This window comes from Taudactylus pleione, unplaced genomic scaffold, assembly GCF_031769625.1.
Source record: "Taudactylus pleione unplaced genomic scaffold, aTauple2 ptg000066l, whole genome shotgun sequence".
NCBI classification, from domain to species: Eukaryota; Metazoa; Chordata; class Amphibia; order Anura; family Myobatrachidae; genus Taudactylus; species Taudactylus pleione.
This window is the reverse complement of record NW_028284468.1, coordinates 15,613,402-15,626,527: the sequence shown is the minus strand read 5'-3', so window position 1 is coordinate 15,626,527 and position 13,126 is coordinate 15,613,402. Positions and strand designations below refer to the sequence as shown.

General features: G+C 42.1%; 2 protein-coding genes across 4 annotated transcripts in view; one reads left to right on the top strand and one right to left on the bottom strand.

The window, feature by feature from the left end:
• Positions 1–2,536: 2,536 nt before the first annotated feature.
• On the bottom strand, positions 2,537–13,082 carry BUD31 (BUD31 spliceosome associated protein). Of its 3 annotated transcripts, none has more exons than XM_088466669.1 (5): positions 12,979–13,082; positions 11,073–11,178; positions 7,058–7,180; positions 5,881–6,047; positions 2,537–2,720 (listed from the first exon to the last, which is right to left on the bottom strand). In XM_088466669.1, the coding sequence occupies exons 2-5, from the start codon at positions 11,164–11,166 to the stop codon at positions 2,670–2,672; spliced, it is 435 nt and encodes a 144-aa protein (XP_088322795.1). In that variant the 5' UTR covers positions 11,167–11,178; positions 12,979–13,082; the 3' UTR covers positions 2,537–2,669. The 3 variants fall into 3 exon arrangements, with proteins under 3 accessions (XP_088322795.1, XP_088322798.1, XP_088322796.1); XM_088466672.1 differs by having other exon boundaries at positions 12,965–13,038; XM_088466670.1 differs by lacking the exon at positions 12,979–13,082 and adding an exon at positions 12,827–12,932.
• Positions 12,867–13,126, top strand: part of PDAP1 (PDGFA associated protein 1) — a 28,740-nt gene continuing 28,480 nt past the window's right edge. Inside the window, exon 1 of the mRNA XM_088466668.1 lies at positions 12,867–13,065. Within this exon, the coding sequence (XP_088322794.1) occupies positions 12,932–13,065 (134 nt within the window). The 5' untranslated portion in view covers positions 12,867–12,931. The remainder of the gene's footprint in view (positions 13,066–13,126) is intronic.

Here is a 13,126-nt window from a genome sequence, read left to right as displayed (position 1 = left end):
AGGCTACAATATCAGACAATGCTTTTAGCCGGGATGTGTACCGGCTGAACAAACTGGCTCCACTCAGAACTGCATTATGCGGTTATAATGTGCAAAAGGGGTTGGGCTAGTTCTCATTGTGCTAGCAACAGCTGTCCACTGTCGCTAGCACTATTACTCCTGTCATACAGTGACAGCCATCTTTACCTTCTGCACTGAAGAACTCCCTGCTGCAGGAGTTATGGCAGTCCTAAGGAGGGAAACCGGGAGACAGCCGCGCTCTTGCATGCGGCTGGTCAGCACTGCACTCCGCCCAGAGGCCTTACGTAGCTGTGTGGAAGCAGCTGCAATAGAGAGGAGCCTGCTTAATAACAATTGCTTCAGGGCTGACCCGCGGATATCGGGAGCTCTACAGTGTAAGCATCTGGTCCCCGAGCTGGTATATTGGGAGAGCTGCGCTATCGCTAAGCCCCGCCCCCAGTCTCCATAATCCCAGCCGGTCTATTGCTGTAGCGCTGGCTGGTCGCTTGGCGCCCTTTGTTTCACCCTGCTGTGCTTTAGCTGCCCGCCTCAGCACCAGCTGGAAAGGTGGGAATACACCGCTATGTAAGGGAGCACTTTAGCGTCCCTCCCCATGCTAAGAGCGTGCGCCTGCAGCTCGTACCAGAGCGATGCACAGCGCTCCCACTGTAAGTACAGAGGGACGCGCCGTCTTCTCCTTTGTATTAGAGAAGAGCTGCTGGAAGGTACAAAGGGCATTTCCTGCATTAGAATGCAGAGCTGTGCCCAGGCCAAGTTAATGGCTCCAGGGCAGTCACCTACTTTATAAGAGGTGGGCCGGGAAGGCGATCCAGTCTCCGTATAAAGGAGCGTACAGGAGTGAAGCCCCGACCAACAAGGGTTCAGCACGACAGCACCGCACTGTCATATACTCTCCCAAACAACTTCTGTAAGGGAGTGCAGAGAGGGAGAGCCCTTACTAAAATAACGCCGCTGGTGTGCAGGACGCGCCAATTAATCCGCCACCAGTTTCTTTAAAAACTACCATCTGTGGAGATTTCGGGTGGGGAGGTAGTTCTGCTAACAGTAACAGAATGTCACTGAGCCCAGCTATTCATCCACTGCTCCTGCTAATGCAGAGCAGTGGTTATACTTACAAGCTGTTGCGGCCGGGATGCTGGGCTGAGGGGGCGGCGAGGAAACCCGGACACGAGCCAGTGTCAGCTGTGGCGGGTCCTCGCAGTGTCTGATGACACCATCTGTAAGCCCCCTTCTCAGGGTCACCGGACACAGGCTGCAGTAGCCGTGGCGGTACCCTCCCGGCGGCTCCCCCGTAGCAGGCAGACTGCCACAGCAAGCAGTCTGCCTGTCCTCAATGCTTGTTTTTAAAACAAAAGAAAAAGATAAAAAATTTATGGAAAGGCTGGAGACAGCCTGATGTGCTACCGGCTCTCTCGGGCACATTCTAAAAACTGGGGCTGATGGGGCATAGAGGGGGAGGAGCCAGTCACACTTCTAAATTATTTAAAGTGCCAGGCTCTACTCTACCACCGTCTATACCCCACTGTCTTGAACTCCCGTGTCCACTAGTGGATGAAGGAGAAATAGAGTTAAGTTAAAATGAGATGACAGAAATGGAAATAGTAAAAATATCTAAGGTCTGCCAGGGTGAAACCATGGACATCAGCTAGTTTGTTAATAAAATTACATCGCATAGGGTTTAAATAGCGCTTACATAATCTGATAATTATTTAAAAACCTGCCCAAAATGTGCAAGAATAGGCTCAGATGCACAGGGGTTATTAAACCCAATTATGCATTCATTTGCACTTGTTCTATGGCAGACAATACTAAACTTCAAGCACTGCAAAGTAGATATATCACACACAGGTTAAGTATGATATATAGTGTAGGACCTGCAGAGAAATCGGGTCCTGTGATAAGGGCTGCAGGCTTAAATGCATTGATCAATCCATGAACCAAAACCCCCATTATTTATTATTGTGAGTGATTTAACAATGGTGAGTGCTGAGTTTTCTGTTTTTAATTCTTTAAGCAATGTGGTCACAAGCCACTTTACCCCAGTCCTGGGAATGAAGAGTGCAGGTTTGCACTCCATATCTGGGAGTGGCGAGTGCACTGGATTTCTGACTGTTTATGGGGCTAATTTTTAGTTGGCCTTTTTGTGATCACAGCTGTCTCATGCACCCCTGTGCAAGCTCATTTATATTAACCTGTGTCAGCTGCCTTTTTGGTAGTATGATAGAAGCTATGTGGTGACTGTCTTGCTTTTAAAAACCATAAGTGGCAGGTAAGCTTTAAACCAGATAACATTTTTTCAGTTTAAACTCTGTGATAGCATCTACCAGGTTTCCATAAGTATGACAGATAGTGTAGGATCTGCAGAGAAATGGGGTCGCCTTATGAGGGCTGCAGGCTTAAATGCATTGATCAATCCATGAACCAAAACCCCATTATTATTGTGAGTGACTTAACAATGGTGAGTGCTGAGGTGTGTGTGTGATAGATATATCTATCTATGAAAAAAAAATTATAATACATTTTAGACATGTTTAATACACTTTAAAAGAAACAACTAGTCACAAAGCAGGCACACAAAAAAACATTGAAAGACAAGCATTTTGCATCTTAAAATAATATGTCGGGAATCTGAAGGGAATTTAAAGTCTTTATCCAGAGCATCCTCTGCAGCCACAGTGTGTGCATTCAATAATTCTCCCCTGCAACAAACCAAAGAAATGTTAATTTTACAACTCTGGCCATTACACATTGTTAAATCATGTCAATTAAAAAAGGTAAAACAAATAAGTGCTTAATCCACTTTTCAACACTATCTGAGCTCTATTCTGAAAATTTTGTCAGATGGGCTGCAAAAATGTATCATTTAAGTCACGGGTTCTCAAACTCGGTCCTCAGTACCCCAAACGGTGCATGTTTTCCATGTGTCCACACTGAATCAAGTGAAATAATTAGCTCCACCTGTGGGCCTTTTAAAATGTGTCAGTGAGTAATGATTACACCTGTGCACCTGCTGGGTGACATGGAAAACGTGACCTGTGTGGGGGTGCTGAGGACTGAGTTTGAGAACCACTGATTTAAGTTAATGAGAAGAGAGACAACAGTTATAATAGGGAATATCAGAATTACTGGGTTTAGGGATAGAGAGTCTTACCAAGTATGTCAAGGGCAGTCTGCACTGATTCACTTGCAATGTGCCTAATTCCAGAGTATTCAGCTATACAGTGGTGCTATGATAAGCTTTTGGGCATCTAATACTGCTTTTATACCTAAATTCCGAGTCTGAACCAGAAGTTGGAACAGGGTTCCAAACCTGATCAGACCCCAACCCAGGAAATTCCCTGAGCCAGGTCTGCAGTGACCCGGCTCTTCCGACATGGAAGTGGACACTTGGAGATGACGTTATCTCCAAGCACCACTGAAGCCGGCCAAACGGCCAGGATGCGGCACACTCCAGGTCATCGTGACCCGGATTGCGTCGTTTACACTGCAGGGTTTCACGGGTTATTCCAGTGTTAAACCCTGCAAGTTATCTGGGTTTTATTGCCGGGTTACTCGACCCGGAAATCCAACCCGCTCCCCTTTTACACCAAGGAGCTACCTGGGTTAAACCTGCAATAACCCGGATTTTAGCTCTGGTGTAAAAGGGGTATAATTGATTAGTACAGTTTGCACAGGCATTCAGTAGACTTTGTAAGACACCTAGGGACGGATAAACAGCTCAACGCAAATTGTTGTGTTCAACACTGCAATGGCACTTTAGTAATATTGCTTGATATAACAAACAGATGAACTACCTGAAAAACAATCAATTGAGTTTCACAAATCGAGCACTTTGCTCTCTTAATACAGTAATTTACATAAAATTCTGTACAGTAGTTTACCAACATCTATCTATTCATCATCTGCTCATCAATGTGCCTTGGCAGGTTATGGGATACAGCAATCTGTAGTCAAACCAAAAGAATTCCAGTTGGCCAATGGTGACTGGCAATGCTTCTGTCTCACACTAATTCAGAGGTCCCAAACGGGGTCGAATGGTTGAGCACAGATGGTAAATCAAATTGACTGAGGTACTAATTAAGCCACCTGGGGTCAAGCATGGATATCCTTAAAACCTGGACTGTTAGGGTGCCTTGAAGACTGCGTTTGGTAATATGTAAATTAAATACTTAAAAAAAAAAAAAAAAAGTAAGTATACATAGAAAACCTAAACATACTATTGTAATAACAAACTGTTACTTCATACAAAGTTTTTCCAACTTACAATGTGTTCTTTAAACTTGCGTATAAATTCTGAGGCTACAGTATTATGTAATAAATAGAAATGTATCAGGATCCAGCCCATTTACTATCATATCAATTATCACCATATAGGGGAAATATTCTTAATAAAAGAATAGTTGATATTGGGTGTAGGGGAAAATCAACCGGAATTAATACAGATGTGTCCTTATATATATATATATATATATATCTTTGCAGTCGTGCTAAAAAGCCCCTCATTGCGCCAGGTCCTGTGAGAGACTGCTAGCGCCGGACTTTTTTTTTACTCTTTTTCGATGCAATTGACAATGTGATGCGACTAGGACGCACAAGCTGCCTGTGCTAATAAATATGATATGACACTTTTATATCTGTGTGTGACTCAGTCTCTGAATTTGTATATCAAGTGCTACAATGTAGCGGCTGCAGCTTTTTCATGACAAGTTCTGTTGTGGTTCATATACAGACTCAGGTGCACACAGATATACAAGTGTCACATCAAATGAACCACAACATCGCATTGCGACTTGGACATATTTTCGGCAGTAAAAGAAAACACCCAATGCTAGAGTAGCTCAGGACCTGGCGGCTCATTCACGTCAGGCAAGTCGCGCTGCATGGTGTATTAAGGCTAGATGTTTAAGGATACATCTGTATTTCCTCTTATTGCATATCAGGATCCAACCCATTAACACCATAATAAGACTGCAGCCTACATTTCTATGTAAGTAGATATAGCATTCATGTCTTACAGTTTCATTTACCAAACCTATCAAGTTATTACATTGGATAACTCCTGCAGACCACAGGGGCTATCCAATGTCATAGCTACTCATACTACCAGAGGATGCAAATTAATACAGCTCATCTAGGCTTTTGCTCAGTGTTAGCCCAATTATGGCTACTTGTGGTGCCTGAATATATACAGATATTCCAGTGCACTTAGGGCCAGCCACACACATTCCCCACTACCAACCACAATTACACCACCTGGCACTACCATTGTGTATCAATTTGTCCCCACACCTACCAGACTGTAAGCGTGAATGGGCAGGGCTGGCTTTCTCAGGCGTTTGATTATGTGTTTGTATCATGAACCCCTTGTTTTAGTGTTCTGCATTCCTAACTATAAAGGCCTTCATTATGTGAATATTATATAAGAGCTCTTTAAACAGAAAATAATCTAGTTGCTACATTATGTGAGCCAGTCACAAAGTAGTTGATATTAATGGAGTACATTTAATAAATGCACACTATATCTCTACCCAAAGTACCTAATTTGAAGGATTAAAGCACAATTCTACTACTACTGCCCGATTGGGGTAAATATATACTCAGAGCTCTACTGCAATAAACAAGGACTTCCATCAGTGCTGGACTATATATATTCTATCATTAAACTATACTCCTTTTTTTACCTCCCACTACACTTACTTGCATTTTTAGTTAAATTGAATGATTGCATTAAATGTATTTAACAACAGAATTTCTCTTTTGTACATTATTTTGTTTACTAAAAATCTAAAAAAACAACCATGAAACAAATACAAGACAAATACAGGTGCAGCTTCCCTTTAAAACATGAAAATTTCTTACCACTTCAAGTTTGCCCTTAGGCACCCGACAAATGCAATTCGTTCCAAAGTTTGTATCTCTAGTTTGTATGCAACGCAAGCAGCACAGATTTTCATATCCCTGTTTCTTCCATTTTGCAATAAGGTTCTTGTCAGCGTACCCTTCTCTGATACAGTAATCATACAGCTCTAAGAAAACCAGGAACACAGGAGACTGTCACCATTGGGCAATCATAATTTATTCACAACATAGATTCTGCTAACGTCACCTAACTCATTTATACCATAATGGTCCTTAAGTTCTGCACATTACAATGATACTAATGTAGAGTATGGAGGATAAGTATGTAATTGTTACACATAGATTACATTAGTTGAAGATATGTGCAACATCTCATCTTTTTCCAAACCATTAAAGTTTTTTGTCTATTTAATCCTTTGCAGAAAATAGAGAGAACCTTTAAGGTGTTCCTATACAATTTTTCCAACAGAGGTATAATAAAACACATGTAAAAAGTACATAAAACAAAATATACAGAAAGACTTGGTACATAATGTGATAATACTTGTGAGAGAGCAGTTAAATAGTGCACCATTATCCCTATTGTCCATCAAGAGAAGAGTATTGTGTGAGCCAGAAAGGTCTGCCTCCCACTACCCCCAGTAATTTATATATCATCAGATGCTGCTGTAGAACAGGGATATACAACATGCGGCCATCCAGCTGCTGCGGTACTACACATCCCAGCATGCCTTGCCACAATCTTTTGACTAGGGGATGCTAAAACTGTGACAGGGCATGCTGGAATGTATAGTTCCGCAGCAGCTGGAGGGTCGCATGTTGAATACTCCTGCTACAGAAGGAAGAAGATGGGAGGTAGGAACAAATCATGGCTGACTGCTGTATATGAATACACTGTGATAATATCTAAAGAAAAAAAAAAACCCCACCTTAAAAGTTACTGTCTAATGTCCTCTCTCATTGTCAGAGCATTTTTAGGTTTTGCAATAAATCAAGAAAAAGATTAAAATGTGACCTGAATTAACAAACCTTATATTTTTCCTTCCTGGCCATACTATGGTGCATCTATAAGAAAGTGCAGTCTTAAGAAACCACTAAATGGTCATATTCATTAGACAGGTTTTATAGTATTCAGTAGACGGGTTTTATAAAGGGTCGGTTATGATAAGAAGTATACCTCTGCTTATAGCTTTCCTCTTGTAGAATAGGTCAAATATATAGCGGGTTTTTTGATGATGAATACGGAAGATTGGCCATAGAGACTCTACCTTCCTCTTTCCTTCATGAGGCTCAGTCTCCGCTGGCAAATAAACACAACAATAATATTATACATTATTTTGTTTACAAGACAATTCTATGTAACCAGGTAAAGCTTGGACCCACATCATCACGTGAGCACCAGAACCCATGCAAGTCATTTATGAATTGAGGTGTACTTTCTTAACCAAAACTAAATTATTACTTTTGGGTAAAGCAAGCCTCTAAAGCTCATGATAAAGCTAATGCTTCCCACATATAAATCATTACCGATAATGTATTTCTTCCAAATGCTCATGGCAACCTTAACTTAGAAAGGAAGCCACTCTTTGTAAAGTAGAGACAGTTAGATAAGTGCCCCTGGGATGGTATATAGTGTGGCTCATCCTCTTTCCTGGTCTCAAATGACTTCACATGCAGTCTCTGAAAAATATATAGCATCTGGGAAATATTTATCATTTGCCATTTTCCCCTTCAATACACAATGGCTGACCATACAATGGGACACTTGCAAATACATCAGGGATGGCCACAAGGGAAAAATCAAGTCACATATGTGGCATAATCATATTTATTTAAGTGGCTGTGTGGAGAACATGTATCTTCCCAAACTGAGTAAGCGGAGTATAATATAGCGGAATAAATAGATTATAGTATGTAGAGATATTCAGCCTGCTGCCTTTCAAAGTTCTGTCACAGAGGCCTGATTAGTCTTTGCCCAAGAAGTTGCGACCACTGAAGGATTTGTTACTTCTCTAATCCATCCTGAAATAGCATGCTTATAAATAAATACTTTCCAGGGCTTCTTGGAATCAAAGACCAGTTCTGTATTCCTAAATTATTTTTTACAATTATTTGTACTAAATCCAATGAATTAAGTATCTTTTCTGTCACATCCACAGGCTGAGAATAAAAACATGGTGGAAAATATCCCTATAAATAGGAAAAGTAGATAGTTACCACATTGGGCAAGAAAGGGCATTGGTTCTTCGGACGATTTTCTTTTTGAAGGCTTTTCTAAAGGGCTCCTTGCACCACAGTGCCTGAAACATCTTCTGGCCGAAGTACATGTCACCATAGTGCCTGTAATACATCTTCTGGCAGAAGTACATGTCACCATAGTGCCTGTAACACATCTTCTGGCAGAAGTACATGTCACCATAGTGCCTGTAACACCATCTGGCAGAAGTACATGTCACCATAGTGCCTGTAACACCATCTGGCAGAAGTAAGTCACCATAGTGCCTGTTACGGTATGCAATCGGGAAGCCGACTGCCTAAATACCGTCAGCCAGCTTCCCGACTGTCATATCCCGACAAGGGTGAAATGCCGGGCGTCTAGATGTAGACGCCCGCATTTCCCCGACGCCTGGAGACAGGCGCCTGGCATCCCGATCGTAGTGATGCCGGGCGCCGCGAGCGGACAGCCGCAGGGGGGGGGGGGGTTTAGGAGGGCTAGGTTTAGGGCTCCTGGGGGGAGTTAGGGTTAGGCACCCCCCCGGGAGGGTTGGGCTAGGGGGAGGGAGGGTTAGGCACCCCCGGGGTGGGACTTAGGGTTAGGCAGCCCCCCGGGGGACTTAGGGTTAGGCAGCAGGGAAGGGGGTGGTTAGGCACTTAGAGGGGGGATTAGGGTTAGGCACCCCTAAGGAGGGTTAGGGGGCTTAGGTTAGTAGATACTCAATCCACGATCGGGATTTCCAGCGCTGTCGGGCTTCCGCTGCTCCGAACTCTGCTCATGTCGGGCTGCCACTGACGGGAATCGAACCGCCATACGGCCGGCGGTATTTCATACCGATTCCCCTGTAATACATCTTCTGGCAGAAGTGACAGTCTCCACAGTGCCTGTAACACATCTTGCAGAAGTAATTGTTACCAGGTACACCACCTTCAGTGCCATCCATCTTTGAGAGTTCCTGTATTGGTTCAAAATGGCATCCATCAAAGCAATAAGTACTAGAGCCTGAGGTCCCGTAGAGCCACAGAAAATGTAAGAGGGGTGAAATTTTCTTCACCACTAGGAAAAACAAATCATCAATTCTTCTGAGGCCAATTTACCCTCCAAAAAAATTCAAGTGTGAATAAGGCAAGACCTTTACCAAATCAAGGATGTGTGGAATGGTTGTTTTAGTTGGAAATATTTTAGATTCACACAATGTAATAAGTGTCTTAAAATCTGTAATACACTATAGAAGAGTTCCTTGGCACCATGAGAACCGTTAGGATAAGTGGTATTTTTTTTAAAATCTTTTTTAGCATGTGAGAAAGAAGAGGAAACAGAGGTCGGACATAGGAATGAGGAAATTAAGTGAAGATTGTTGAAACCTTAATGGGATTGACAATGCGTCTAACTCCTTCTTTCCATGGAAATATATGTTGAGAGAAAACTCTTGGTACTGTGGCATTTTGATTTGCCGCCATACATAACATGGACATTTGTGGAAGCCCAAATCTCTCTCACTGAGTGAAGGAATTGATGTAGAGACCACTCCTCTATAACATGCCTCCCGCTCAGGAAATCAGCCACTGCAATTTTCTTGCCAACATGGAGAGCTGAAAGCGACTTTAGGTTTATTTATGCCCAATATATCAGTTTTTCTACCTCAAACATCATAAAGAGAACCTCATGTGTGTTTTATGAAGACCACCACTGTTCGGTTGTCTTGAGAATATGTATTTAATATTTGCTAAGTGACTGCTTTCTATACTGCTGTCATTCCCAGTATATTGTCAGGAGCACTGCCATATAGGCTAAATAAACGGTTTCCATTATTACATTTTATGTTTATTTTATAACACTGAATCACAGTGGACCCAAGAACATCCTTAAAGTAAGAAATGTAAAGAACAAATTCTGCAACAAACAGCATCTACATTATACATAGATAATTTTGGTGTATAATAACCTCTTCAAGACAGGCGCTGATTTTCAACTATCATATTCCAACTACATTTTGTTTTCTGAAGAGACCATATCTTCTTTTGGCGCCATACCAATTCATCATTTGTTTATTTTAATATATATCATTCTTCCCAAATCCTTCTCAGTTACTGTTATGTACATAGAGAAAAATGTAAACAATCTCAACCTATGCATTTGTCTAGTTTTTTTTTTTTTTTTCTCAATTTCACTTAAAAAAAAAAAAACCACACACACACACACACACACACACACACACACACACACACACACACACACACACACACACACCATTGGGCATCACTAAAATCTGAAAAGCATGAACTTTTTTTTTTTTTTTTAAGAAATGCCTTGCATCAAACAGTCAATTTGTCTTTCCCAAGCAAGGGCCAGGTCTTCAAATCTTTAACCACTCTCTGAAAACGCAGCTCTTAGCTAAAGCCGCTCATACTTCCACTAATACTCTCCATTTTGAGCTACACTCACCACTTAACACTAGATTGCAAATTCACATGAGCAAGGCCCTCCCTACCTTTTGTTTTAATGGCTGCATTAATTTCATACTTTTTGCACACACTGGTTTCCCTACTGCCTAGCACCACAGTACCTCACAAATGACAATAAATATGAAATACTGTAAAAACATTTGTACAGATCTTTTGAACAAGCAAGAAAGGAGATTAGAATGTACTTTGTTTTGCCAGTTGGCTGCCATTGACAGAACCTGATTGCAGGTGAAGGGTTATTGCAAGTCAGCAAAACCATTATAACATTTGTGGTGTGTCATCTTAATTATAACTATTGTCATATTGCACACCTACAAATATGTTGACTTTTATACATTTATGGTTCATTTTTATTAAAACTATTAGGGATATTGTAGTAGCAAATACCAAAGCAACAATGCCACCGTTGGGGAGGATTATTTAAAAAAATGTGTATTACCCGATCAGTGTCCTGGCTCCTGAGTTTATTGATGTGAAAACAATATATTTTGCCCCAAACCAGAATTGCTCACCTTCTCTCATTTTCTGATCGAGTTCATCCAACGTAGGCTCTATAAGCTCCCAACCATCTGGTGCAGGCTTCCTACTCCGCTTTACTTTTGGCATGGTTATTAGAACCTGAATAAGAGTAGGTTTAGGTTACCTCACAAACTGTATAACTTTGGCATAAACCTTCTATTTAATAAATGAAAACTTGCGTACAAAAATATGGCAAATGTACTATATGGTTTCTTCCATGCCAAAAAATGCAAATACCTGGGCAAAAGCATCCAAGAGTTAGGAGCCACACACAAATGACAGGTGGAATTATGTACATTGGAAGGTAACAGCAGCATACTGTACAACCTAAATGCACTGCCTGCACCAACCCAAAATGATTAAACCAGCTGTGTCCTTGCAAAAAATAAAAAAGTGGGTAACATGTGGAGGGCAGAGCAAAGATGCTCATAAAAAGAAAAAACTAAATTACACGGTGTCTGCATATGTTGGGGTGACACTTTGTTCAGCTAAAAACCAGTAGCATTTGCACTTAGGCTCCATGATAGTATAGAGATGTGGCTTAACAATGTTAGTAGAAAATGTAATTAAGTGTTATACACAAGCAGGAATATTGTTTTGACAGTTATTAACAATACATGCAAAAATCACACATTCCATATAAGATGGGATTTTTATCTGTAGTCAATTTCTGCTGCAAGAGAGATTTTTCATTTACTTTTGGCACTATGGAACCCTACGGAAGAGAATACTATAATGCCAACTATACATGGTATGAGCCTACTCTTCATACAGATTCAGGCGACAGGATCAGAGTCTGATTTAGCCACACAGATTAAGATAGCCAAGTAGGAAGAGATCCTGCCATCCTGTGGTTGAGCTGAGCAGCCACATCTCCACCAGCATCACCAGGGTAAGTCAGTCAATGTGGTCATGAACACAGAGGCCAGTAGCGGCCATCTACGGACTATCTTCCCATTGCGTTAACCAATGACGACAGCATTTGGAACTACACAAGTTGCGATATATCGGGCCAGCATTCATTTTACAGTTTATGTCACTTGGTAAAACAAATATGTACTTCTTTCTGTTAGGACTATCAGAATATTTGAGACTACAAAGTAGCTAATGGTCAGCTTGTGTTACATGTTACCCAATACTCTAAAACAGGGGTATTCATTATGGGTTTGCGGAGAGATCCCCTTCAGTAGATGTACCCTGACGTAATCAGTTACTATCCATGTGGACAGAGTGGGAAGAGTAACCTGTGGCAAGCAAAGCGAGCCGCGAGGGTACAAATTTCTACTATTGGTGGCAGTGCATACTAGGATATGTAGTTCACCAGCAGCTGGAGGACCACATGATGAATAACCAAGTTCTAATTCATATTGCTGTTGGTACCATATAAATGTAATTAAATAGTTCAGTTTCGAAAGTGTAAGACACGTAACTAAAAACAGGACAGTAGAGTTTTACTACCCAGATCACCATTACTACACCATTCATACACCAGTACCGCCCTGCACACCATCCATACACCAATACCGCCCAGCACACCATCCATACACCAGTACCGCCCAGGACACCATCCATACACCAGTACCGCCCAGGACACCATCCATACACCAGTACCGCCCAGGACACCATCCATACACCAGTACCGCCCAGGACACCATCCATACACCAGTACCGCCCAGGACACCATCCATACACCAGTATCGCCCAGCACACCATCCATACACCAGTACCGCCAAGGACACCATTGTACCTGCACACAAGAGCAGAGGCCGCACAGACACACCAGCTCTTCACCAAACAAACTCTATGACCCGGAAACTATCCCCTACATGTACTTCCGCGTCGGCGCTAAAATATGACATCCATTCCTACTGAGGTCCTTACTAACTTTCCGGCCATTACCAGTGACGTCAAAAAGAGCCGCGCTAGGTGTCCGGGAATCCGAGCTTTCTGCCGTCCCGCCGTGATCCTGCCTCCATGGCCGCGCCAGTAAGAGCACGGTGTCTGGGTGGGCAGGATGTCAGCGAGTCGGGGGTGGGGGAGGGAGATC